The sequence below is a fragment of the Aquarana catesbeiana genome, linkage group LG06 (assembly GCF_042186555.1).
Source record: "Aquarana catesbeiana isolate 2022-GZ linkage group LG06, ASM4218655v1, whole genome shotgun sequence".
In the NCBI taxonomy this organism is placed as follows: Eukaryota; Metazoa; Chordata; class Amphibia; order Anura; family Ranidae; genus Aquarana; species Aquarana catesbeiana.
The window spans coordinates 91817915-91842018 of record NC_133329.1 but is presented as its reverse complement, the minus strand read 5'-3'; the positions used below and the strand labels follow the sequence as shown (position 1 = coordinate 91842018).

Below are 24104 nucleotides of genomic sequence, written 5' to 3'. Positions count from 1 at the left end.
TGTCAGTGGTACAAAAAGTGAGGGAAAACTCTCTAATGCCACCCAGATAGCGGTAAATCCTGACTATTGTTTAAATCCTTCCCCTACTCTATCTAAAACTTCAAGGGTTAATTCACCTTTACCAAAAAGCTTCCTATACCGGTAAAGGGCACCTGTAGTTAAAACTCTACAGCTTTGTCCAAAGCTTACAAAATGTTCTTGGTATTGATGTAGGCCATTTATGCACCTCCTGAAATCTGGCCAAAAAAGCTCCCATCACCCTGTCCTGCCTTGCTCTAGGACATTGCTAAGACACTCCGAGCTCATTCAAACCATTCATAGCTCAGCTATGCAGTGATGAAGGGAATAGTGAAGCATACATTTGCAGAGGTTTGAATGATTGCTCCCATGAGGGTGAGCTGTAATGGCTGGGAGTGTCTTAGCAAAGTCTTAGCAACAAGACTGGACAGGATGATGCCATCTCTGGGAGTTTTTCCAGCCAGGCTTCAGGGGGTATGTAAATGGCTTACACACCAATAGCAGGGGCATTATCTATCCCTAATCTGCATAGGCAGTTTTTCTGGTAAAGGTCTAACCCTTTGAAAAAAAAAGGGCTGAATATAAAAATCAGGGTTCGTGCACATGGGTGTATATGGTCATACAGCATAAAATATGGGTGCATTTCAGCACCCTGGAACGGGAAGTATTGCATACTTTACAAATGAAATACAGGATACGGGCTGTATGTGGGTCCTAGCATAAACTTACAGATGTACTCCCCTGCATGCTGACGGTTTGCGTCCAGAGGTGTTCCTCTGTGCGTTTACGCATGTGTACGATAGGACCCATGTACATCCACATACAGCTGTATCCAGTAATTCATTTGTACGTAACACCTGTGACTCCCAGGTGCAGAAATACAACCATAGTTTACATTGCACGGCCATATACGCCCATGTGCATGAGCCGCAAGTATGTAAACATACCATTTGAGATACACTATATTACCAAAAGTATTGGGACACCTGCCTTTACTTAAACATGAACTTTAATGGGATCCCAGTCTTAGTCCGTAGGGTTCAATATTGAGTTGGCCCACCTTTTGCAGCTATAACAGCTTCAACTCTTTTGGGAAGGCTGAGCACAAGGTTTAGGAGTGTATCTATGGGAATGTTTGACCATTCTTTCAGAAGCGCATTTGTGCGGTCAGGAACTGATGTGGACAAGAAGGCCTGGCTTGCAGTCTCCGCTCTAATTCATGCCAAAAGTGTTCTATCAGGTTGAAGTGCAGGCCAATCAAGTTCCTCCACACCAAACTCGCTCATCGATGTCTTTATGGACCTTGTTTGTGCACTGGTGTGCAGTCATGTTGGAACAGGAAGGGGCCATCCCCAAACTGTTCCCACAAAGTTGGGAGCATGAAATTGTCCAAAATATCTTGGTATGCTGACACCTTAGGAGTTCCCTTCACTGGAACTAAGGGGCTAAGCCCAACCCCTGAAAAACAACCCCACACCATAATCCCCCCTCCACCAAATGATTTGGACCAGTGCACAAAGCAAGGTCCATAAAGACATGGATGAGCGAGTTTGGGGTGGAGGAATATGACTGGTCTGCACAGAGAGGATGAATTAGAGCGGAGATTGCAAGCCAGACCTTCTTGTCCAACATCAGTGCCTGACCTCACAAATGTGCTTCTGGAAGAATGGTCAAACATTCCCATAGACACTCCTAAACCTTGTGGACAGCCTTCCCAGAAAAGTTAAAGCTGTTATAGCTGCAAAGGGTGGGCCGACTCAATATTAAACCCTACAGACTAAGACTGGGATGCCATTAAAGTTCATGTAAAGGCAGGCGTCCCAATACTTTTGGTAATATAATGTATTTATTTAGCTTTGCTGTGCAGCCTACTGACCTATGATAAGAAAGACGAGGCAGCATAATGATGGTCACACAATTTGTCCTACGGAATTACAGAACAGGAAGTCAGCAGTTTGCTGGAAATTATCACTCCCAATAACAGCTTCTGTCCTGGTAATCTCCTGAAACGTGAATATATCCATCTACAAATGTTATTCAGCCCTTCTTTCCCCTAAACGGTTCATGAGAATGATGTCATTTGTGTACAGCGGTCCTTTAACGTGCCTGGCCGCCAATCCTGCCCAAGTGGCAATGAGGCTGGCCGCGCAGAGCCGAGAGAGCCGTGCCAGATTTGCCCACTCAGGATCAGTGAGTCAGAGCAGGCCTGCTGAGCCCACTCCCAGTAGGCAGAGGCAAGTGCGAGCCAGTTCTCTGTTCGAGCAGACTTGTTTATTGCCAGAGCGGATTCCCTTGCTGATAAACGGAGACGAAGCAGCGGACTCGATGGCAGTGTGGAATACGTGTTGGGAAGAAGCCTACGGCAATGACATTTGCTCAAGAGCCGGTTTACGATGTGATTTCAGCTTCTTGTAACTGCAGCTGGTAGACACCGATGCCACCTCTTGCCTGGCTGACGACTCGGCCAAAGCATCACTATGGACACCACTTGGACAAAGCTGGCCAAACAATGAGTGTCATCTCCAGCTTACATCAAGGAGGCAACGCCCATCTCAGCAAAAATCCAATTACAGAAATTAAAAGGAGAATCCAGAAGGGGGGTACTAAGTAACAGTGGATTAAAACCATGTGCAAAGATTGATTTACTAACATAGTAAATAGAGTCAATTTACTAAAGCATAACACATACAATTTATTAAAGTAGAACTCCAGCCAAAATATTACAAATGAATAGCCTAGTAAAGGAAGTAAACCCAGATGCGATTTACTTCCTCTTTTGCTCCCTGCAAGGCCTGCTAATTAAAAACATAATGGGCTAGTATGCATCGCATACTAGCCCATTATATGACACTTACCTGCAAACGAAGCCCGCGCTGTCCCCTGTGAAGGCTGCGTCCATTTTGGCCCCTCTTCCTTCCGGGGCCGCAGACTCCGGCTCTGTGACTGGCCGGAGCCGTCAGTCATGGCACACGCTAGGGGAAGAAACGGCATGGTGGTCCGTTTCCTCACAGCGCATGCGCCGATTATGACATCGGGCACACTACAAGTGAAATATCTCCTAAACGGCGCACGTTTAGGAGATATTTCCACTACCTATAGGTAATCCTTTTTCTAGGCTTACCTATAGGTAAAAGAAAGACAAAAGGGTTAACAACCACTTTAAAAGATAAAATAACAAAAGCAGTTTTCTCTGCAATATTCATCTTCAGTATAGAGATTACCCCCACAGTAATTTTTTTGCCACTAGATGTCTTCAGCCTAATGGCCAGCATCATTCAAGCCACTTCTTCTGAGTTTAGGTTGTTCTGGACTTGCCCCAGCCCGTGACTGGACAGTGAAAAGAGAGGCAGTACGGTGATGACCTCATCTCTTTGTCACTCTGTTCTCTCATCCTATGAGCGTGTTTCTACTCAGCACATGAACTGATCGATTCTTTACACTGCTTTTACAGTGACTGCAAGAAGCTGAAACCAGCTATTTACCCACCCTTGTTACATGATGCCAATTAAAAAAAAAAAAAGTGCATGCACAGTTGTGTTGTCAGTCTCTACCAGGCATTAGTGAACTGGCAGAGACCAGCGGCATGTCTAAGCTTTGCACACAAATGCAGCCAACTTCTGGTGGATAAGAACTGTAGTGCCCCGCAGCATTTGTCCATGTGCGCTGCAAACTTGCGGTTTAGTAACACACTGGGGTTGATTTACTAAAGAGTGCAAAATCTGGTGCAGTTGTGCATGGTAGTCAACCAGCTTCTAACTTCAGCTTGTTCAATTCAATGAACCACTTCCTGACCAGAGCACTTTTTGCATCGCTTTAACTGACAATTGCACGTTTGTGCGACGTTGCACCCAAACAAAATTGACGTCCTTTTTTTCCCCCACAAATAGAGCTTTATTTGGAGGTATTTGATCACCTCTGTGGTTTTTATTTTTTGCACTATAAACAAAAAAAGTGCAACAATTTTGAAAAAAAAAGCATTATTTTTTACTTTTTGCTATAATAAATATCCCCCAAAATATATATATATATATATATATATATATATATATATATAAAATCTTTCTCAGTTTAGGCCGATATGTATTCTTCAGCATATTTTTGGTAAAAAAAAAAAAATTCGCAATAAGTGTATATTGATTGGTTTGTGCAAGAGTTATAGCGTCTACAAAATACGGGATAGATTTATGGCATTTTTATTATTATTTTTTTATTAGTAATGGCGGCGATCTGCGATTTTTATCGTGACTGCGACATTGCGGCGGACAGATCAGACACTATTTTAGGACCATTGACATTTATACAGCGATCAGTGCTATAAAAATGCACGGATTACTGTATAAATGACACTGGCAGGAAAGGGATTAAATACTAGGGGGCGATCAAGGGGTTAAGTGTGTCCTAGGGAGTGATTCTAACTGTGGGGGGAGGGGCTACCACTGACATGACAGCGATCACTGCTTCCGATGACAAGGAGCAGTAGATCCCTGTCATGTCAGTAGGCAGAACAGGGAAATGCCTTGTTTACAAAGGCATCTCCCCATTCTTCCGCTCCGTGACACAATCGCGGGCCCCCGGCGGACATCGAGTCCGCGGGAACTGCGGGCACAGTCACGGAGTACGTGGCGCTCATGCACCCACAATGCCGCGTCTTAAAGGGGACGTACAGGTACGCCCATTTGCGCAGTCGTGCCATTGTGCCGACGTATATTGTCGCGCACTGGTCGGCAAGCCGCTAAGCTTTGACAATAAAACCTGGAAGATTTTGCACTCTCCAGTTTTAGTAAATCAACCTTGGGCTAGCTGTCACATAGAAATCCCAGGAGGCAGTGGAGCCTGGCCTAGCCTGGAAACATGAAAATGAGCAAAAAGTTTTTATATCTGCCTGGAGTTCAGCTTTAAAGCAGACCAGCGTGATATTTTTTTGCACTACTCAGCAGATTTTAAAATAAAAAATACAGCTCTCACCTTCTCTCTGGCACTGGCTCCCCCGGACACTCTGCCCCCTCCTCTTGCTGCCAACCGTTTTCCTATTTAAAGTCCAGCGACATTCATCCCCTTGGGGGGTTCGTCATCAGCCTGGTGTTGGCTCACAAGTGAATGGCGCTGACATCACTACCTCAGTGCCCTGCCGTGGGCTCACCATTAACCAGACAGGTGCCATATGGATATGACACTTATCCATATTCCTTCTGATAGGTGATTAAAGAGAGAAATCCTGTTAACTTTTTTTTTTAATAACTTTTTTTATTGAATTTTTGCACAAAACAAACAAAAATTGTGAAAAGAAATATACACACACTCACTACCCATGCAGGGGGGAGCAGATATGTAAAAAACGAAACTCCAAACATAGAAGTTGTACAATAGATCATACAATCGTACAGTGTGTGGCTGGAGAACATGTTGTAAAGAGTATTATTAAGGGCACCATGCCCCCCGGGAGGATTTCTCAGGGACCAACTTTAACCACTTAAGCTCAGGAAGGTTTTACCCCCCCTTCATGACCAGGGCATTTTTTGCTATTTAGTACTGCACTACTTTAATTGACAATTGCGTGGTCATGCAACACTGTACCCAAATTAAATTTATATCATTTTTTTTCCGCACAAATAGAGCTTTCTTTTGGTGGTATTTGATCACCTCTGGGTTTTTATTATATAAATGAAAAAGAAATTTGAAAAAAAACACCAATATATTTTACTTTCTGCTATATCAAATGAAACAATTAAAAAATTAGAATTTCTTCATAAATTTAGGCTAAAATGTAGTCTGCTACAAGTCTTTGGAAAAAAAAATCCCAAAAGGCATATTTTATTGGTTTGTGTGAAATTTATAGCATCTACAAAAAAATTGGTATATATACACTGAATTATTATTTTTTTTTTTAATCTAGTAATGGCAATGTTCAGTGACTTATAGTGGGATTGTGATAGTGCGGTGGGCAATCCTACCCAGAAATGCCAAATCACATACACGTACGGGATTTGGCATAGCGGGGCCGCCCTTCCGCAGTATAAGTGCGGTTGGTAGGCCTGAACTGGGTAAGGGAGTAGATCAATAACTTTAGTTATCAGCTGATGTGGCTGTAGAAGGGTTGTCCAGCCAGCATGACCAAACTTTTTGAAATGTTTATGGACATGTCTATTATAATAATTAGCTTGACACTGAGGTAAATTAGAGTTCACCAGTTGCATCCCAAATCGGACAGTAGAAGGCAATGATTTTTTCCAGCACATTGTGATAGCCGTCCTGGCATAAAACAATATGAGTAAGGCCTGATGGCTGAAACGAGTTGGCTTTTATGACCTTTGTTCACCTGCAATAATAAAACAATGTTTTAGCCAACTTCCATGGCACCAGCCTTTCTCCCTTTTTTGCATGGATAAAACAATCATAGGATTAAGGGGATCCATATCGTCACTGTATTGGCAAGTTCTTCTACTGTGCCCAGAAAACAGTGTCTAGGTGTACAGTGGATTTGTATGTAAGTCTTGGAGGTGATGACCTGAAGCACATTCCTCCAGTATACAGTAAGCCCAATGTCAGGTCACCTGAGACCAGGTGACAGATGCACTCTGTAGGGGTCAGAAGTGCACCGCTAAGATAGTGGACCCTAGGACTGCCTCGGATAGTACCCAGGGAGGTTCAGGAAGCAGGTCTACTGGATCACTAACACAGATCCCAGTGGGAGCTAGAGCATAGATTCCCCAGGGCGAGGAGTCTAAGAGCCAGCAGGTGTTCACAAGAGCCTCTAGTGGTGAGGATGGACTGCGCTGCAGTCTGGCTCCAGGTCGCTGCCCCTAAGGTCTCACAGCTCACGCTCACGGTAGACTACAGGAGAAGGAAGCAGCAGGCTGGAACAACAAGGATAGTAAAGGGATAAGGCAGAGGTCAGGGCGACTAGCAGACAGGAACAACAGAGTACACGCCAAAGGTTCAGGGTCACAGGTAAACAGGGATAGTCAGGGACACGCCAAAAGGTCAGGGTCATGAGCAGACAGCAATAGTTGAGAACACGCCAAGGTCGGTAACAGAGACAAATGAAGAGCACACGGCAAGCAGGAAACAGGAAGCCAAACACACAATGAATACACAATCGTTGATCAGCACCGCTGGCTTGCAGTGCACAGGTTAATATAGGGTTCCCTGATAGGGCCTGGAGTGGAGCCATGCTTAGAGGAGAGGTTATAAAAACAGCCAGGTGAGAGTGGCTGGCCTCTTAGTCTGAACATATGAGGAGAGGTAAGCTGACAGAGAAAGATTACTGCATAACCATGACACCCAAGTCCAGAAAATGTGGAAGAAATCTCCCATTGGGCATGTGCACCTCCAACAGACTGCGGGAACATCCTGGTTCATCCTGTGGAGTCTGTATGGGGTAAAGGTAGCTCGATGTAGAATTTTGAAATGAATGAGTTTGCACTTGGCGGACACTAGGTGAGTGAAAGGAAAGTCCCATACCTCAGACCAGTCATCCCCATGTAACTCAGGTACATCCGATCTCCATTTCTGTTTCAATGAAGATAACTCAGGTATGGCAGACAAAAGAAGGTACTGGTATAATACTGAAGTAGGTTTTTCTGTTTTTAACTTCTTTACTTTCCACTTTAATTATCAGTTTAGGGATGGCACTGCAAGTGGGATCACATGACAGTGCACAGTGGAAGCTCCATGAAAAATACCCTGTACTAAAGGCTTAATCAAAGGGTTGGAGGCCTGCTGTCTCTGAAACAAGATCAGAAAAACTGGGACCTGCTCCTTGATGGTGATTACGGCCAGCTGCAGGTCCAAGCCCATCTGCAAAAAAGCCAGGATTCAGCTCATAAACTATTTCTTGGGTTAATGTCCCTAGGTTTGCAGCAAACAAAGCAAGCCTTGTGCAATGATAGAACCTGCAGGAAGTAGACTTCCTAGCTTTGAGCATCATGGCAATCACTGATTGAGGCTGAGATCACACCATTACGAATTGGATGCCAATTCCCCGTATCCAATTAGCAATAGCAGGAGATTTTGACCGGCTCTCTAAGGAGCCGGTTCACATGTCTCCGCTGCGGCTTCGGTGCGAATTTGCACAGGAGCCCTGTGCGTCTTTTGGTCCGTTTCTGGTCTGAATTCAGCCAAAATTTCGGGCTGAAAACAGACCTGAAATGGTGAACCAGGAAGCACCGGAGCCGTGCTGGGAGTCGCATGCAGCGATGGTGTGAGCCAAGCCTCAGAGATGCCTCTGTCCCTCAGGACCTGGGCTTCAGAGGCCATGCCAACTGACTGTAAAGCAGTGTAGTAAACTGGCCCTTAAGGTAAAAAATCTGGACAATTTGAAGAGCACAGGGAGTGTCCTCCAGGAGTCTGACCAGGTCGGACTAACATGCCTCCCTGAGCAAACACAGAGCAATGAGGATCACTAGAAAGCCCCCCTCTGACACCTGTGGAGCAAGCGAGGGAAACAGCTTCAGGGGAGCAAAGGCATAAATTAGGCTGTACCAATCCCACAGAGCTACCAGATCATCATTGCAAACACCAGAGAAACCCTGTACCCAGAGACAAACCTGACCAGTTTATACCTGGTGGTCAGGAGATCCACATTGATGTCCACCAACTGTAATGCGGGCCCGAAACACTTCTGGATCAATCCCCAGTTTGTGTTGATGCCCTCCTACAATGCCTTAATAAAGGTGTCACTCGGTTGCAGCTGGACTCCTCAAAATTTTACTCTACATTTTATAGAATACATCAACCGGCATGTTATTCAGCTCCCCAGCAATCAGACAAAACTGAAATATCAGTCTGGCACTGAGTTGGAGCAGAATTAACCTGTTTTGGTACAGGGAAACGTGGACTGTATGTAAATTTTTGCAAATGCACTAAATCCACAGATGTGCCAAATTACTGTTGAATGATTTAATCCATCTTAACTGGTGTTATGCAGAGGAAGAGCCTGGGACAGACCACAGGAACGATCACAGGAACATGCAGGAGAGTGCTAAAGGGGTTCGGTCTCTCCGGAAGCAGAGTCATCAGATGCTGCTGGCTTGTGTCAGGACTGAGGTGTAAAGTAGACTGGCAGAATGCGTGAGTGAAACACTACCACATGTTATGGCTGCACACTTCCAAATGGTGTTAGTAAATCCAGCCTTTCCACAATTATGAGTATTGTGTCTACTGCAAGACTTTAGTCTGTTGGCACCTTATCGCCGAGAGGCTGCCTTCTAAGATGTACAGGAGGCGGCCTTGTTGTATGAGCCTATGTTTATGTGCATGCAGCATACACAATACCTTGGGACTGGCAGCCTTACAAGGGCCCGATTCATCATACTGCAATATCAATTAAGGTGTGCAAACCAATGCTTAAAAATTCCAGATTTCCTGGCACTTTAAATAATTCTTTCAGGCTTTGTGCACACAAATTATTTACATGTCAGACTGACTGGCTGCTGCTTAGGGTTAACTGTAGCAGCCTATACTATGTACAATAAGCAGTTTCCTGATGTGGAGAAGCGGGCGGATGACATCACAATCTCCACCTTGGCCCCTCAGAGGAAGTCTTGTATTTACTGAAAAATACAGGACTTCTCTTAAATAGAGGGGATGCGCAATGACTCTCTCTATTTCCGTCAGCCAAAGGGAATTCGCTGGTACTGCTGTCTCAATGCAGCTTACTATATGTAGCACAACCTACTACAGTACAATACATTCTATGCAGCAGCCAGTCCGTTCTGGCATGCAAAAATGACAAAGACTAATATTGTCCAAGGGGCCACTTTAGCATGCATTTTAGGCTTTGTTTTATTCTATTTTCACCTGGTAATCCTGCAAATATCACACTTCCTGTCTCAGGAACGACTCAACTGTAACTATGGAGAGGGACATGGTTGTCATCCAAAGTGTCTTATACACTATGGTCAAAAGTATGTAAGCAGGTGCAGCTAGCTAGTCTGCCACTTGGTGGTTCTGTGCCAGAAAGGTGTCTGGTTACAGGACAGTGTTATCAGGTGCTAGGCCCCCTTTGGTTAGAAACACACAAATGTCCAGGTGCATGGACAACTTCCCAGGTGGATGGAAGCTGCCAGAGCTAGGGCCGCTGCTATGCCAACTTCATAGACAAATGAGACATGAAAAGAACCAAAAATGGAAAAAAAACACCGTGCCGTAGCAAAATCATACAAATCCAGCCTTGAGTAATAGAAGCAAAAGTGTTTATTCCATGGGAAATAAAAATTAAAATTATGGCATACAGCAGTCATGGCTTCTCATGACCTTAAGAAGGGGTTAAGCCCTGAAACATGTAGTCATTGCTGTCGGCTTGTCTTAATGCACTTTTGGCTTCAGTTTCCTCAGAGCGGCCCCTGTGCTTGGTGCTGCCCATAGCTGGTGGATCTCCACGGCTGTGTTTCACCAGTCTGTGACATCATCTTTGGGCGGCGGAAGCGGCTTCCTCTCTGCAAGCAGCCGTCACTTCCTGCAGTCTCGGCCACCTTCCTTCTGCCCTGGTGTTTCTAGCCTGCCCTAATCGTAGACACAGGATATTACATCTGGATCTCCTGACCCACCGGGCTACCACACTGTCCCTTCTTGGGACCTCCTGATCATGGCCATTCCTCTACACCTTGCCCAGCAGTACAGTTGGCTCCATTTATCATCCAGGAGATCCCCTGTCATTCCTGTGGCTCCAGCCTCCAGGTACCTCCATCACATAGCTGTGGTCTGTAATGTCTACTGATTGGCCGCTCCATGACTTCTGTATGCCATCATTTTAATATTTATTTGCCATGGATTTAATACTTTTGCTCTTATTACCCAAGGCTAGATTTGTATGATTTTGCCACAGCACAGCGCTTTTTTTCCCATTTTGGTTCTTTCCCCTTTAGTTAGAGCCCTCCTGTAGTCATGTCATGGGGGAGGAGCTCTAGTGCACTTGGAGAATGGGAGCCAAGCACTCCACACCAGCACAGATATAACCAGCACGAAGAGGCCCTGTACAGGGCAGAAGGCTGGGGAAGAGTAGACCTGCACCCAAGAGAGCCGGCTGTAGACTTTGTGACCCTTATAGAGTTGGGGGCTATGGCAGATTGCAAAAGGCCTTTTAGGCTATTCCAAGAGTTCTCCGAGTGAGGCTATTCCCCTGGAGGGTCCTGGGAGAGGTGTACCTTTGGAAAAGGTGTCCACAGAGAGCCCAGTCCTGTGAGGACTAATGACCCAATGTGGAAGGAGAGACTGTCAGAGAAAGATGGCTGCTTAAAGTACTGCATATGCTTTCACATGTGACTACTGCAGGCCGTCCACTAAATGTGTAGTGTCAAGGGACTCCAGAATGTATGTTGACGTGATGTGACGTCTATGCCATTCCCTAAATTCCATCAGTAATGTGAAGCAAATCTACTTATTTGTGTGGGCATTCCTTCCTTTTGATATAAAGGCCCATGGCCAGGAATGTCATGTGGAGGCCTCTGGCACAGAGTGAATCAGAAAAGGACAGAAGTGGGGCAGAGACTTGTGCTCTTGGCACCAATTCTAGCCAATCGCCAAGCCCCTCTTGCACACCCCCCTATATATTTTAGACAATAGTGCTCTTTTATCCTTGTAGTAACAGTTCGGGGAAGGCCTTTTTTTCTTCCAGCTCCATAAAGACATGGTTTGATGAGTTTGGTGTGGGAGAATTTGAATGGCATGCACAGAGCCCTGACCTCAGCCCTACTTAACACCTTTGGGATGAATTGCAACAACAGCTGTGAGCCAGGTCTTCTCATTCAACATCAGTACCTGATCTCACAAATGTTAATTTGGCCGAATAGGCACAAATTCCTATAGACACACTAGAACATTTTTTGGAAACCCTTCTCTGAACAGTGGAGGCTGTTGAAGCCACAAAAAGGGGGAGGGGGAGAAGGAGTCAACCCCATATTAATGCTCATGGTTACTAAATGGGATTTTCAGCCAGTTCACATTGGTGTGATGGTTTTGTGTCCACAAACTTTGGCCCATATAGTGCATCTCACAAAGGCGCTGGTTTTTTTTTTGCTCCACAAAAACACATGTAGCGCCTACCCCTATTTTCCAGGAGTCTGATGGTGACTACCAGGGGTAGGGATGGCTGACATAGAGTCTCATGGTGCAGTTTTGCAGGCATGATGGGTGATGAACAAAAAAGAACATTGGACGCCAGTCACTTTTATGCTTTATACAAGAGAGAAGTTTATTTCTCAAAACAGGAAAAATATGGCAGAGAGGGGATCTTGCACTAGACACGCTTACTAATGATCAGCAACAGGCAGATTGGCAGACTCCTTAGACAAAAATAGGTGAAGTAAGGTAGACAACAGTACAGGAATAAGAGCCTTTACTTTGTAGGATAGGCTGTCTCCTCTAGTAACTGAACTTTACTCACAGCTTTATACTCTGATTCCCTTGAGTTCTCTCTTGACGCTCTCCCAGCCACGTCATGGATCCCCGGTCCGTGAAGAGTCACCTCTGGTGTTTCTTTAGAACTCCATCCCCCTAGAATCGTTTCTAGATCTTTAGCAGGCTTTCCTTTGCATGAACTTGAACACCCGGATAGGCCTCGGATAGGCCTAGCAGCCGGCAGCCACCTGGATAGGCCTCAGGCTTCAGGACTAGCAGCCAGGAACTGTATTCAAATCCACCCAGGCCGAAGTCCTGGGCGGGAAGACTGACATCACCTGACTTCTTTCCATTAAATAGCTTTTCCCAGCATGCTTAGCCGCAAATATGATTGGCTGAGAAAAATATGTTTATCCATAACTTAAGTATACTGTAGCTCATCACACTAATTTCAAAGGCAACAGTGCCACCTTCTGACAAAAAGGAGAAGCCACAACTTCAATTGACCATTAAACACTACAAATTAGGCTGGCTACCACCCAGCATAACTAAATTTACCTGTAGCCCTATTCTAGGGAAAAGGGTGCTACACATATTTAGGACTTGCTTACACTGGCAGTCAAGAGGACCGGGGCCGCAGAACTCCAGCTATTGTTGAACTACAAGTCCTATAGGATTCTGACAGTCACAGGCGTAATGCTCAGAGGCATAATGGCATTTGTAGTTTTCCTACAACTGTATCAATAAAAGAGGGAGAGGAGGTGCCTCTGGGTGCAGATTTTTAACATGAAGTAAAACTGGTGAAATGGCAACTCACATTTCAGTAGATAAAAACAGGCAATGTACTGTCCCAAACGGGGGGGGGGGTTGTGTTCATCATCAGTTCAGTCAGTCGCTCGTCCTCCAGTGGATAGGCGCTGTGTTGTCTTCTCCTGCACCGCTTGCGCTCCAAGCCTCGTGTTGATGAACACTCCACCGCACCCAGCAGAGATCCATCTAACGGTGCAGGAGAAAACACAGCGCCTATCCACAGGAGGACGAGCGAATGACTGAACTGATAATGAACACAACCCCCCCGCTGTTTGGGACAGTACATTGCCTGTTTTTATCTACTGATATGTGAGTTGCCATTTCACTAGTTTTACCTCAAATTATAAATCTGTTAAAAATCTGCACCCAGAGGCGCCTCCTCTCCCTCTTTTGTTGTTACAGTGTACTGGGAACATGGTTTCTGTTCCCCCTGGATGGCTGCCGTGAGCGTGGACTTTCTTCCCTTCTAAAACCACCCCTTCCTCCCCACCCCCACCTTTATTTATCTATTTGATTTTTGGACTTCACCTATATACAATCACCTAGATTGTGGACCTGGGTTGTCATTGCTTGCATTTATTTTTATGCCTACTTAGCACTTCTATTCAATATTCAGAGATATATATTGTCTTAGTCTTTTGCGCCATTTACTTGTATTACTACAACTGGATTGTTGTGGTTGCCTACCTCTGAGTGAGCATTTACCTGTGCCTTACTTCCTCCTCTCGCCTATTACAGGAAGGTCTGAAATACTAACCTGTCCTTCAGAAACAGTGCCCTGAGCTCTGGTGGGAACCAATTGCCTAGGCATTGGTCATGTGATTTCTGCTGAAGGAGAGTTCAGGCAGAGCTGCTGTTTGGATAACTCTTCATCAGAACAGTGCCCAGAAAGTTTTCTGAAGAGGTAATTTGACCAATGCCTAGGTGTTTCGTTGTGTGACTGGATGCCATGGAAGGCCACAGAAGCAATTTTTACCTGTACTACTTTAAGGGATCACAGTTTGCAAGTGGGCAGTGGTGTATTTTTTACTGCAGGTCCACTTTAATGCTCTTGATTATATGCAGCAGATCCATTTTCAGTGGCTTGGTTTGAAGATGTAGGAAAATGATGGAGGTCTGGCATTGAGAAAGAAATATTTTCTTAGCACACACCCTGCCCGGAATGATGCTCACATAGTCCTCTCATTAATCTAATGTGAGCTTCCTCTGCTGAATCAGCAGGTTTCTGTCCCTGGGTGGTGGCTGCCCGCTGTCCGGCAGTCAGTAAATGTAGGTCACAGTGCTCTTAGCGGATGTTCCTGTGTTGCTCTCTGCATTAAATTCAGCAATGCTTCCACTCTGCAGGGCTTGCCCGTGTTTGCTTTCATAAGGACAGAGACTGGCTTAACCCTAACTCCATGCAGAGGGGTCATCACATACATCATACTGTTCACTACGGTGTGAGACCGATGTATGAAACTGTCCAAATGCTGCTAATGCTACTATACGTGACAAAAAACAGAGCTCAATGGCTACTTGTCTCTTAATGTCCCTGTCTACTAGACACAGAAACACATTCAAGAACCACCATAGCAAACAATATTGTATTCTGGTACCTATATGAATTTAATACCAGTAATGATAGTATCCACTATATGCATTCCTTCTTTTTTGTTTGACATGCCTTTTTTTTTTTTCTCTCTGTTTACATGCAAGTTAAGCTGTTCAGCAAACAGCAAACATGACAGTTACAGGGTGACAACGCTGTTGTGCATTTTCACTGCATAATGAACAGTGTTGACACCGTGTAACAGAAGGAGGGAAACCACAGATCTGCTGACAGGCTTAATCGGAAAATAAAACTTTGTTACGGGGGGGACTTTGCAAAAAAGAAAAAAACTACCATGTCATACATCATATATTATTTGATTTTTCCTATAATTAATTGTATCCAGAGAACTTTAAAGAGAAGTATGGCCAAATCTCTTTTGGCCATATTTCTCATGTGGGTCACATCAATGTAACTTACATTTATGCAGACTCTGGAGGGATCCAGACAATAATTTTGGGATCCACCTAGATGCCTTACAGGTAATTGCCTCAACCTCTCAGCACACCGATGAGAGCCTGAGCCAGCGGCTTCCTCCCCTCTCCTGCCCAGTGCTTTAATAAGCACAGGAGGAGCAGAGCAGAGACTTCACTGAGCAGTCACCACTCTCTACTTAGGGAAGACCGAATACTGAGGGATCTGCAGTCACGTGACCGCTCAGTTCTCGGGCTTAGAGCTTGAGGGGGACAGCTTGCAGCATCAGACTGCATTAGGTAGGTGTGTTTGGTTTATAATAAACCCGCACTTCTCTTTTATGTAGCCTTTTGATATGGGGGCAGACACAGAAGAGGAGGAGCCAAGATCACTGGCGGGGGGTCCCTAGAAAAGGAGGTTCGGGGCCCTTCTGTGTAACATCATTGCACAGAGCAGGTAAGTATAACTTTTTAAGTAAAAAAGCACCCGCAGCTTTAATTTGAACTGACAAATGCCTGTTCCTATGCATTATACTGACACGTTGTCTTGTTTTTCTTTCTTAGCTACACAAAGAACTCATAGACAAGAATACAGAAAGGCCATTACCTGAAACGCGGCGAACCACATCAGCCAGTCCAGGCGGTAGTGATAAGGGCTGATCACACAGGGGCTCCGTGTCAGATTTCCCGGCTTACATTTAAACTCATATTCCTCCCACACGGCATTAGGGTCACTGGGGTCCAGACTGGACGTTCCTTGAATGACCACCTCAGTCCGCTCCTTGGTGATGCTATATGGACATAAAGAAAAGGTCTGAAACTTTTACAGAATTATGAATGCAAAACCAATCCAGCAGGTTTCTTGATTGGCCAACAAACATAGTAAGCTGACTTTATAAGATGTGTAAAAGTGTACAACCAGCAGTAAACTGGGTTTTATCCCTCACTTATAGTGAACAATAAGGGAAAAGTACAGCTAACCGTAAAACTGAAAAGACTGCTATACCCAAAGCTTCTGATGACGCCCAGTGGGAGGGGCTAAACATGTCAAGCTAAGGATAATCTGTGAAGGCTGTTTGGATGCCAAGGCGGCAATTTTTGCACATTTTAAAGATTCTGATGTAAGTGTAATGATTTTAAACTTTTTAATAAACCTTGCAGTATTACACTATATGCCCTCTTCTCTTCACTTGTCCAAACTTTACTACTCCGATCGTCTTTGACCAAGTAAAGTATGTAGGATCTACAATCAAGTGGTGAAGTAGAGGAGATTCCATTCTCTGAGGCACAACCATTTTACATATCTGCTGGACAGGAGACACCATCTTGATATACACAGGCATATATTTTTAATCTTTATCTGGTGAATGGGGATCCAGGAGGGGAGCACAGGAATTCACCAAGATTACATCATCGTGTCACCAGCCCTGCACCTCACACTTGATGAACTTTATTGTTTGCACCTTATTTTGCAATTTTTTTTGAATTTTTGAAGTTTATTGAATGCACTTTTTTTGCACTATATTGGCACTTTGTTACACATGTTGTCATATGACACATATTTGATGCGAGTATATGCACATTTATGATTGAGAGAGGTAGCGCTGAGTATATTTTCTGTTGTCATTTTTTGGGGTACTCACCTCGCACTACAGCGGCAGCCCTATTACATATGTACATGTGGGTGAGTGTGTAAACGCACACGTATATGTAAACAAAAAGAAAAAGAAAAATGGTAGTTGTGCTGTGATAAAAAGGGAAAGGGAGTGGAATGTGGGAGGGGCTAAGTGTAAAGTGAATGTGATAGAGAGGTGAAAACAGCCCAAAAGGGGCCACAGATACACTAAAAAGGAGATACCAATATACAAAATGATAAATCAAAATATAGCCTGTATAGTGTATAACGAAAGTGACAGCTGTGTGGCATATAACAAATATCTAAAAAAAGTGAATATAACAATGGATAAGGTTGAACAAACTTAAGTGAAACACTCAACAAAAAAAATAGAAAAGATGTGTGCCCTTTTCTGTCTTGCCACCATGAATCGATGTAAACGGATGTCGCCTGTTTACGTCCGTTTTCGGACAAGGACAACTTTTGTCCACCTATGGTTTTTTTTGTTCAACAACTGAAGAAAAAAAAAGAACTTGAAAAATGGATGTATATTGAACTGAACTGATGTATACTGTAAATTGATGGTAAAAGTATTCAGCAGTCATGCGCTTTCATGGTGGAACTGATGGCACTCGTGTGAAAGGACCCTAAGGTTCAATTCACAAACCTAAGGTTGGCCAGGGCCCTTTCACATGGGTTTGCAATGTCAATTTTCACAGATGGATCCAGACTCAGCCACAGTCTATGGGTGGACGAATGTAAATGATCATGCGTTTACATCTGTGTCAGTTTTTTAAATGGAACAAGGCTGCCTCCTTTTTCATTTAGACGGTTCTGAATGAATGTGAACGTATAATGTCCATTTACATCAGCTCAGTTTATGTCCATTTTTAGGCAAGAAACACGTTTTGTTCTGACTTTTGTCATCTATAACTGGTTTCAGCAACAACTAAAAAATGGATGCAAAAACGGATGTAAACTGATGTAACTTAAATCCAGATTCATCAGTTTTTTTTTTTTTAGCAAAAAACATGACTGAACCAATGAAACTCGTGTGGAAGACCCCTTCGAGGTCTAACAGTGTCTGAATGAGAGAAGTCTATGGTTTCCCCTATCCACTCCAAACAGTGTGCATGGTCGAATCTCCACTACCGGCTTTTGTATTCTGACTGCTGGTGTTCCGTCTGAATCGGCGACACGCTAGATTAAGTAACGGAAGTGACGTTCCGTTATCTGCACATGCGTACACCCGCTAGCAGGTTGCCTAATCTGACGGAACACCTGCAGTCACAAGAAGACAGCGGACATCTTACTACACCCAGCTACGTCTTTAATTTAACAGTAAATTTAGCAACAAAGTGAGCGTATATACATAAATATAGTATGTTGACATCTGTGATTATTGGCCTAAAGGTTTAGCCCTGAGCAGTGCGGGGTGTACCAACATGGCCTCCGGCACCTTCCTACTGCTGGTGTCGAGCTTTTTTCAAAATTTAACATCAAAAAGCCATCACAGATGTCAATAGACTATATTCTTTTATATACGCTAACTTTATTGCTAAAATGACTCCTAAATTCAAGACATAGCTGGGTGTTCTAAGATGTCCGCTGCCGCCTTCTTCTGACTACAGTGTTCTGTCAGATTAGGCAATCTGCTAGCGGCTGTACGCATGCGCAGGTGACGAAACGTCACTTCCGCTACCAAATCTGATGGGTCGCCGATTCGGATGGAACACCTGCACCGACAACTGTCAGAATACTTTAACACTGGCTGCACCTCATAGGATGTAGTCACTGTCAGTGGCGGCTGGTGCTAAAAATTTATAGGGGGGCGCAAACAAACTGAAAAATACTGAAACCCCCCCATCAGCTACAGCCTCACTGTGCCCATCAAATGCAGCCATTGTGCCCATCAAATGCAGCCACTGTGCCCATCAAATGCAGCCATTGTGCCCATCAAGTGCAGCCACTGCGCCCATCATATGCAGCCACTGTGCCCATCATATGGAGCCACTTGTGCCCATCATATGCAGCCACTTGTGCCCATCATATGCAGCCACTTGTGCCCATCACATGCAGCCACTGTGCCCCATCATATGCAGCCATTGTGCCCATCAAAAACAGCCATTGTGCCCATCAAATGCAGCCACTTGTGCCAATCAAATGCAGCCACTTGTGCCCATCATATGTAGCCACTGTGCCCATCAAATGCAGCCACTTGTGCCAATCAAATGCAGCCACTTGTGCCCATCATATGCAGCCATTTGTGCCCACCAAATGCAGCCACTTATGCCCAGTATATTCAGCCACTTGAGCCCATGAAATGCAGCCACTTGTGCCCAGTATATGTAGCCACTTGTGCCCATTAATGCAGCCAGGCGCGTCCTCCGGCTCGGCTGTCACTTCACTAAGCCCCCTCCCACCGCAACTGGTCCGGCGGCACTTACCGCTCGCGTGGCGGGGCTCTGCTCCTCTCCAGACTACTGTGCCCGCTCAGCATCTCAGGCTTCCTCTGCCGTGTCTCCTTTTCCGCTAAAGCATTAGGCATCCAATAGGATCGCCTAATGCTTTGGCCAATTGGGAGACAGGTCTCACTGACCTGCCTGCTGATTGGCAGGGAGGAACGTTAGTGTGAATATAGCGAAAATTCATTCGCTATGCCACACAACAGGGTGGGATTGGGACGCAGTGCTCTGAGCCCCGAGCCCATCCTGTTTTGAAGCCTATTAGAGCCTCTGGCTCTAATCACGTGCTTGAAAATACACACTCCTCGCCTATCTCCGCCATAGTAATTCATGTGTCCGGAGTCCTGAAAGGGGCCAGGCACATGAATAGGGAGGGCGGTGGAGGTGTCAAGGGGGGGGTAGCGCCCGTGCGCCTACAATGCACGGGCCGCCACTGGTCACTGTTCAGCCAACAATTTTCCACCTGGCTCCTTCGTTCTTTAGATTGAAGGACATCAAATGGGAGCTCAAATACAGCTCAAATATTACCCAATTCATCATGAACAGGAGGAAATATGCTCCGCATATTGCTAACTTAACACACCTAGATGTGGATTCTTTATTTTCATAAAAGCCACAGTTATTTCCAGCTGACTCCAATGTGATTTGAAAATGACCGTGACATGGCTAAAATAAAAATCCTTATCAATATGGTAAAGCTTTGTGAATTGAGCGTTATCCATGAACAGTTTGCCATGGGGTTGATTTACTAAAGGCAAATAGACTGTGCACTTTGTAAAGTACACTTGCACTCTGCAAGAGCATTTGCTCCAGAGCTTAGTAAATGAGCGGAAGCTCCACTGACTTCTATCATCCAATCATGTGCAAGCAAAAATGCATTTTTTTTTATTTTCCTTGCACATGATTGGGTATTCTTTGTAAAGTGAAAGTTTACCTCATTTACTAAGCTCTGGAGCAACTGCAAAGTGCACAGTCTAGTTGCCTTTAGTAAATCAACCCCAAGTCAGCACAGAAGGTGAGATTATTAATATTCATGTCCCTTTCCGGTGTGCTACTGTATATTTCTCTGTGTCAGCTGGTGCTGAAGACATGAAAAGGTATTATTTTTTGTTAAAATAACTAGACAGGAAGTGTTGGAAAATATTGCTTCCCACTACACCACCTTCATTTAATAAACGTCCTATGCTGTCACCGTTTTCTGCAACTGTGAGTCATTTATCCATAAAGATCATTACAGCTTATTTTACTTTATTAAAAATAAGAATCTGCTAATAGCAGCCCTTTTAAGCTCAAGTCTGACCACAACTTTTTATTTTTAGTTTTGGGTAAAGTACGCTTAAAACCTTTTAAGCAGTTTTTATTGCTGTCTGTCCTCGCTAAGGACTTTTCTACCCATTTCCAGTCTATTTTGAGGATGTCGGTCAGAACAGGAAATGAGGGGGATATCACCTCAATGGGGACATAAATCGTTTTTTTTAAAGGGACGTGAAGAAGGGTTGGAGCCTCCATCAGGGTTTTATTACTGTGTTGGTTTGTATTATTGAGATTTCCCATCACTTCCTATCCAGGTTAATGATATTAGACAGAAAATCTTTCCAAAGGAGACACAGATAGCAGGTCAAGTACATCTAAAGGCTTCTATATGATAGACTAAATAGGTCCTAAGTCCCAGTCACTATGTTAAGGTTACCATTAATCCCCATTTCCTGGAGAAAGTCCCGGAGGCTGAGCATCATAGCATAATCTCGCAGTGTGCAGGCAGCAACTCAAAAGTCGTGCTGTGCAAGTATCAATTGAGATTACCGGCGTTGGAGTGCCTGTGTGTGCATAGAAATGAAGGTTTCCACACACACCTGGGTGGCATGAGGGGCTCTATTTTTAATTGACGTTGGCACGGCAACACTGCACAGTAGGATGCAGGGGTGCCAGCAATAGAGAGTCAAGGTCACGGATGGAAAAATAGAATTGAAAAGAAAAGAATAGAACAGAAAATAAAAGAATAGAATAGAATAGAAAAAACAAATAAAAAAGAACATAATTAAAAAACAGTAGAATAGAATAGATTAGAATAGAAAGAATATAACCATTTAGCAAAATTCAAATAGAATCAATTTGAATAGAAAAAAAAATATTTTTTTTATTTTATTCTATTCCTTTCTATTCTATTCCATTCTATTTTGTCCTTTTATTTTCTATCCTATTTTGTTCTGTTTTACTTATATTATATTCTTTTCTATGCTATTCAATTTTTTTCTATTCTATTCCTTTATTTTTTCTATTTCATTCTCTTTGGAAATTGGAAAACTTTTTTTTTTTCCAACAAATTTTATTGAAGATGATGATACATTACATGTTATGCAAGGTTTAAACAATAGAGAAGAGTTTTGGCATACAGTACTTGGTAATTATTACTACACATCACAATATAGCTTGTAAAAGTACATGGGCAAGGTTTGACTAACTTCAGTAAATGGATAGTCATTGTACTCTTGACAGTTGTAAAAGTGTATTGCTATTTGAAGATAACCAACTGGTGGGAAGAAGTATCAGAATTTTAAAGAAAGGGATAGAGTTGCTTTACAACAATCTCTATAGTGATTATATAACCATAAAAGATCTATGTTCTAATGTTAATTAAGCCGGTGAGTGGTATGGGATCTAGATAGAGCCTGTAGGAGTACAGGTATATGTAGTTTTTAGTGGGGGGACTCCTTATTCCCTCTCTTTCTCTGCCGCAGCTCTCCCATATTTCTTGTATTCGTCCGTGGTACGGAAATGTATCCAACATGCCCATATGCTATTGAATTTGGCGGGTGTGTCTTTCGTTTGGTGTATAAGTTCTTCCATTTCGGCAGTTTTTTGTATACGTTTATACCAGTCTGCTACAGTTGGTGGGTTGGGAGACCGCCATTTGCATGGAACACACATTTTAGCTGCGTTTACCATGTGCATGGCAAGGGAGCAAAAGTAGGAGCATGTTGGGATTGTGGAATGGTGGATGAGGAATTGCTCTGGGGTGTAGTCTAGTGCGTAAGTGGTTACTTGTTTGATAATTCTATGGACCTCTTTCCAGAACGGTTGTATTTTGGGGCATGTCCACCATATATGTATGAGGGATCCAATGTCTGTTTTACATCTCCAGCAGTGCTTGGGGAGGGCGGGGTTAAAGTGGTGTAGTTTAAGTGGGGTTCTGTACCACCTGGATAGTATTTTAAATGCGTTTTCCTGTACCTGGACGTTAATGGTTCCCTTGTGTATGAGCGTGTAGATATTTTCCCATTCTTTTTCTGTGAGGTTAATGGCAAGTTCTTGTTCCCATTTTTTGTTGTTCCAGAGTAAGTTTGAGTTTTGGTTCGAGAATAGCATGGTGTATGTAAGCGAGATTAAATGTTTTTGAGGTTCTTCTGTCAGGCATAGGGATTCGAAGGCGGTGGTATGTCTTGCCCATTCTGGTTGAGGTTTGGGTTTACTAAAAAAGTGCCTAAGTTGTATATACGTCCAGAATGGGAATGTATTTATGTTCATTTTGGTGGCCAGTTCTGCTTGTGTTAGAAGACGATCCTCGGTGAAGAAGTGTTCTGCTCGAATGTTTGGGTGGGGCCACCCTTCGGTTAGAAAGGAAGGGTATGTACCTGGTGTGAACTCCGGGTTATGTGCTAGTGGCGTCATTGGGCCTAGGATGGAGGAGATCTTGTGTTTGTTGCATGCGTCCCGGAAGGAGATCAGTGTTGGAGTAATGAGTAGGTGAGATTTACATTCTGGGGGAATATGTTGAGGTGTGGTCCAGGGGAGTTGAGCTAGTGGGAGGGGAGACATTAATTGTTCTTGGAAAACTTTTTGAATCGATCCGAAAACTAACTAAACGAATTCTGAAAACAAATGAAATTAATTTAACTAAACAAAATTTATGTAAATACCGAATCGAAACGAAACAAATTTTTTCGCTCTGCACATGTCTACTTACTCCTGACCCCCTGCACTTTTACTTGTTTCTGACCTCTGCGTTATTTGCTCCCGACCTCTGATCTTCGTGTGCTAGTTGTCCCTGACCTCTGCTTTGTGTGTTACTTGCCCCTGACCTCTGCTCTGTGTGTGTTACTTGCTCCTGACCTCTTCTCTCTGTGCTTTACTTACTCCTGACCTCTGCAATGCCTGCATTACTCCCTGCCAGGCCTCTGTCCTCCCTTAAGTCTGAATGCTGCAATCTGTGTGTTACATACTTATGACCTCAGCAAATTACTCCTGAACTCTGCCATCAGTGCAATACTTAGTTCTGACCTTTGTACTCTGTGCATTACTTACTCCTGACCTCTGTGTGTTACTTACTCCTGACCTTTGCACTCTGTGCATTACTTACTCCTGACCTCTGCACTCTGTGTGTTACTTATTCCTGAGACATCTGTAATCTGTGTGTTTAATATACCTGACACCTGCCCTCTGTACATTATGCACTCTTGAGCCATATCAGCATAGGCTCAGGGCCGAAATTCCGATCGTGAGTACGCCGCAATACACAAGCCTCATGAAGTAGAAAACAATATTTTAGCTTCCCTGAGTGAGTCAAATCCCCCTTTATTAGTATCTCACATGCTCCCCCTGCCAGACACTGCAGCTCACAGTGGGAGAGCTTCAGCAACTGAGGCAGTGCTGCCAATCCAGGGATTCGTGGGCAGGACTGGATGTGGCCAGCTGCTGACTGATAAACAACAGGCTTGTGAAACAGCAGTGACAGTGCTGATTGCCTTGTCCCCTGCAATGTCTTCTCAACCAACTGTAGTGCATCAGGGACAGCCTACGTGTGTGACAACATTGCTTTCAATTCAGAACAGTGCAGCAGTGTTTCCACCCCATCACAGGAA

General features: G+C 44.1%; 1 protein-coding gene across 2 annotated transcripts in view; it reads right to left on the bottom strand.

Annotated features, from left to right (window-relative positions):
* Window positions 1-24104, bottom strand: part of LMF1 (lipase maturation factor 1) — a 577865-nt gene that overhangs the window by 19755 nt on the left and 534006 nt on the right. For both annotated transcript variants that reach the window (XM_073636425.1, XM_073636424.1), the window contains one exon: window positions 15773-15956. In XM_073636425.1, coding sequence (XP_073492526.1) covers window positions 15773-15956 — 184 coding nt within the window. The remainder of the gene's footprint in view (window positions 1-15772; window positions 15957-24104) is intronic.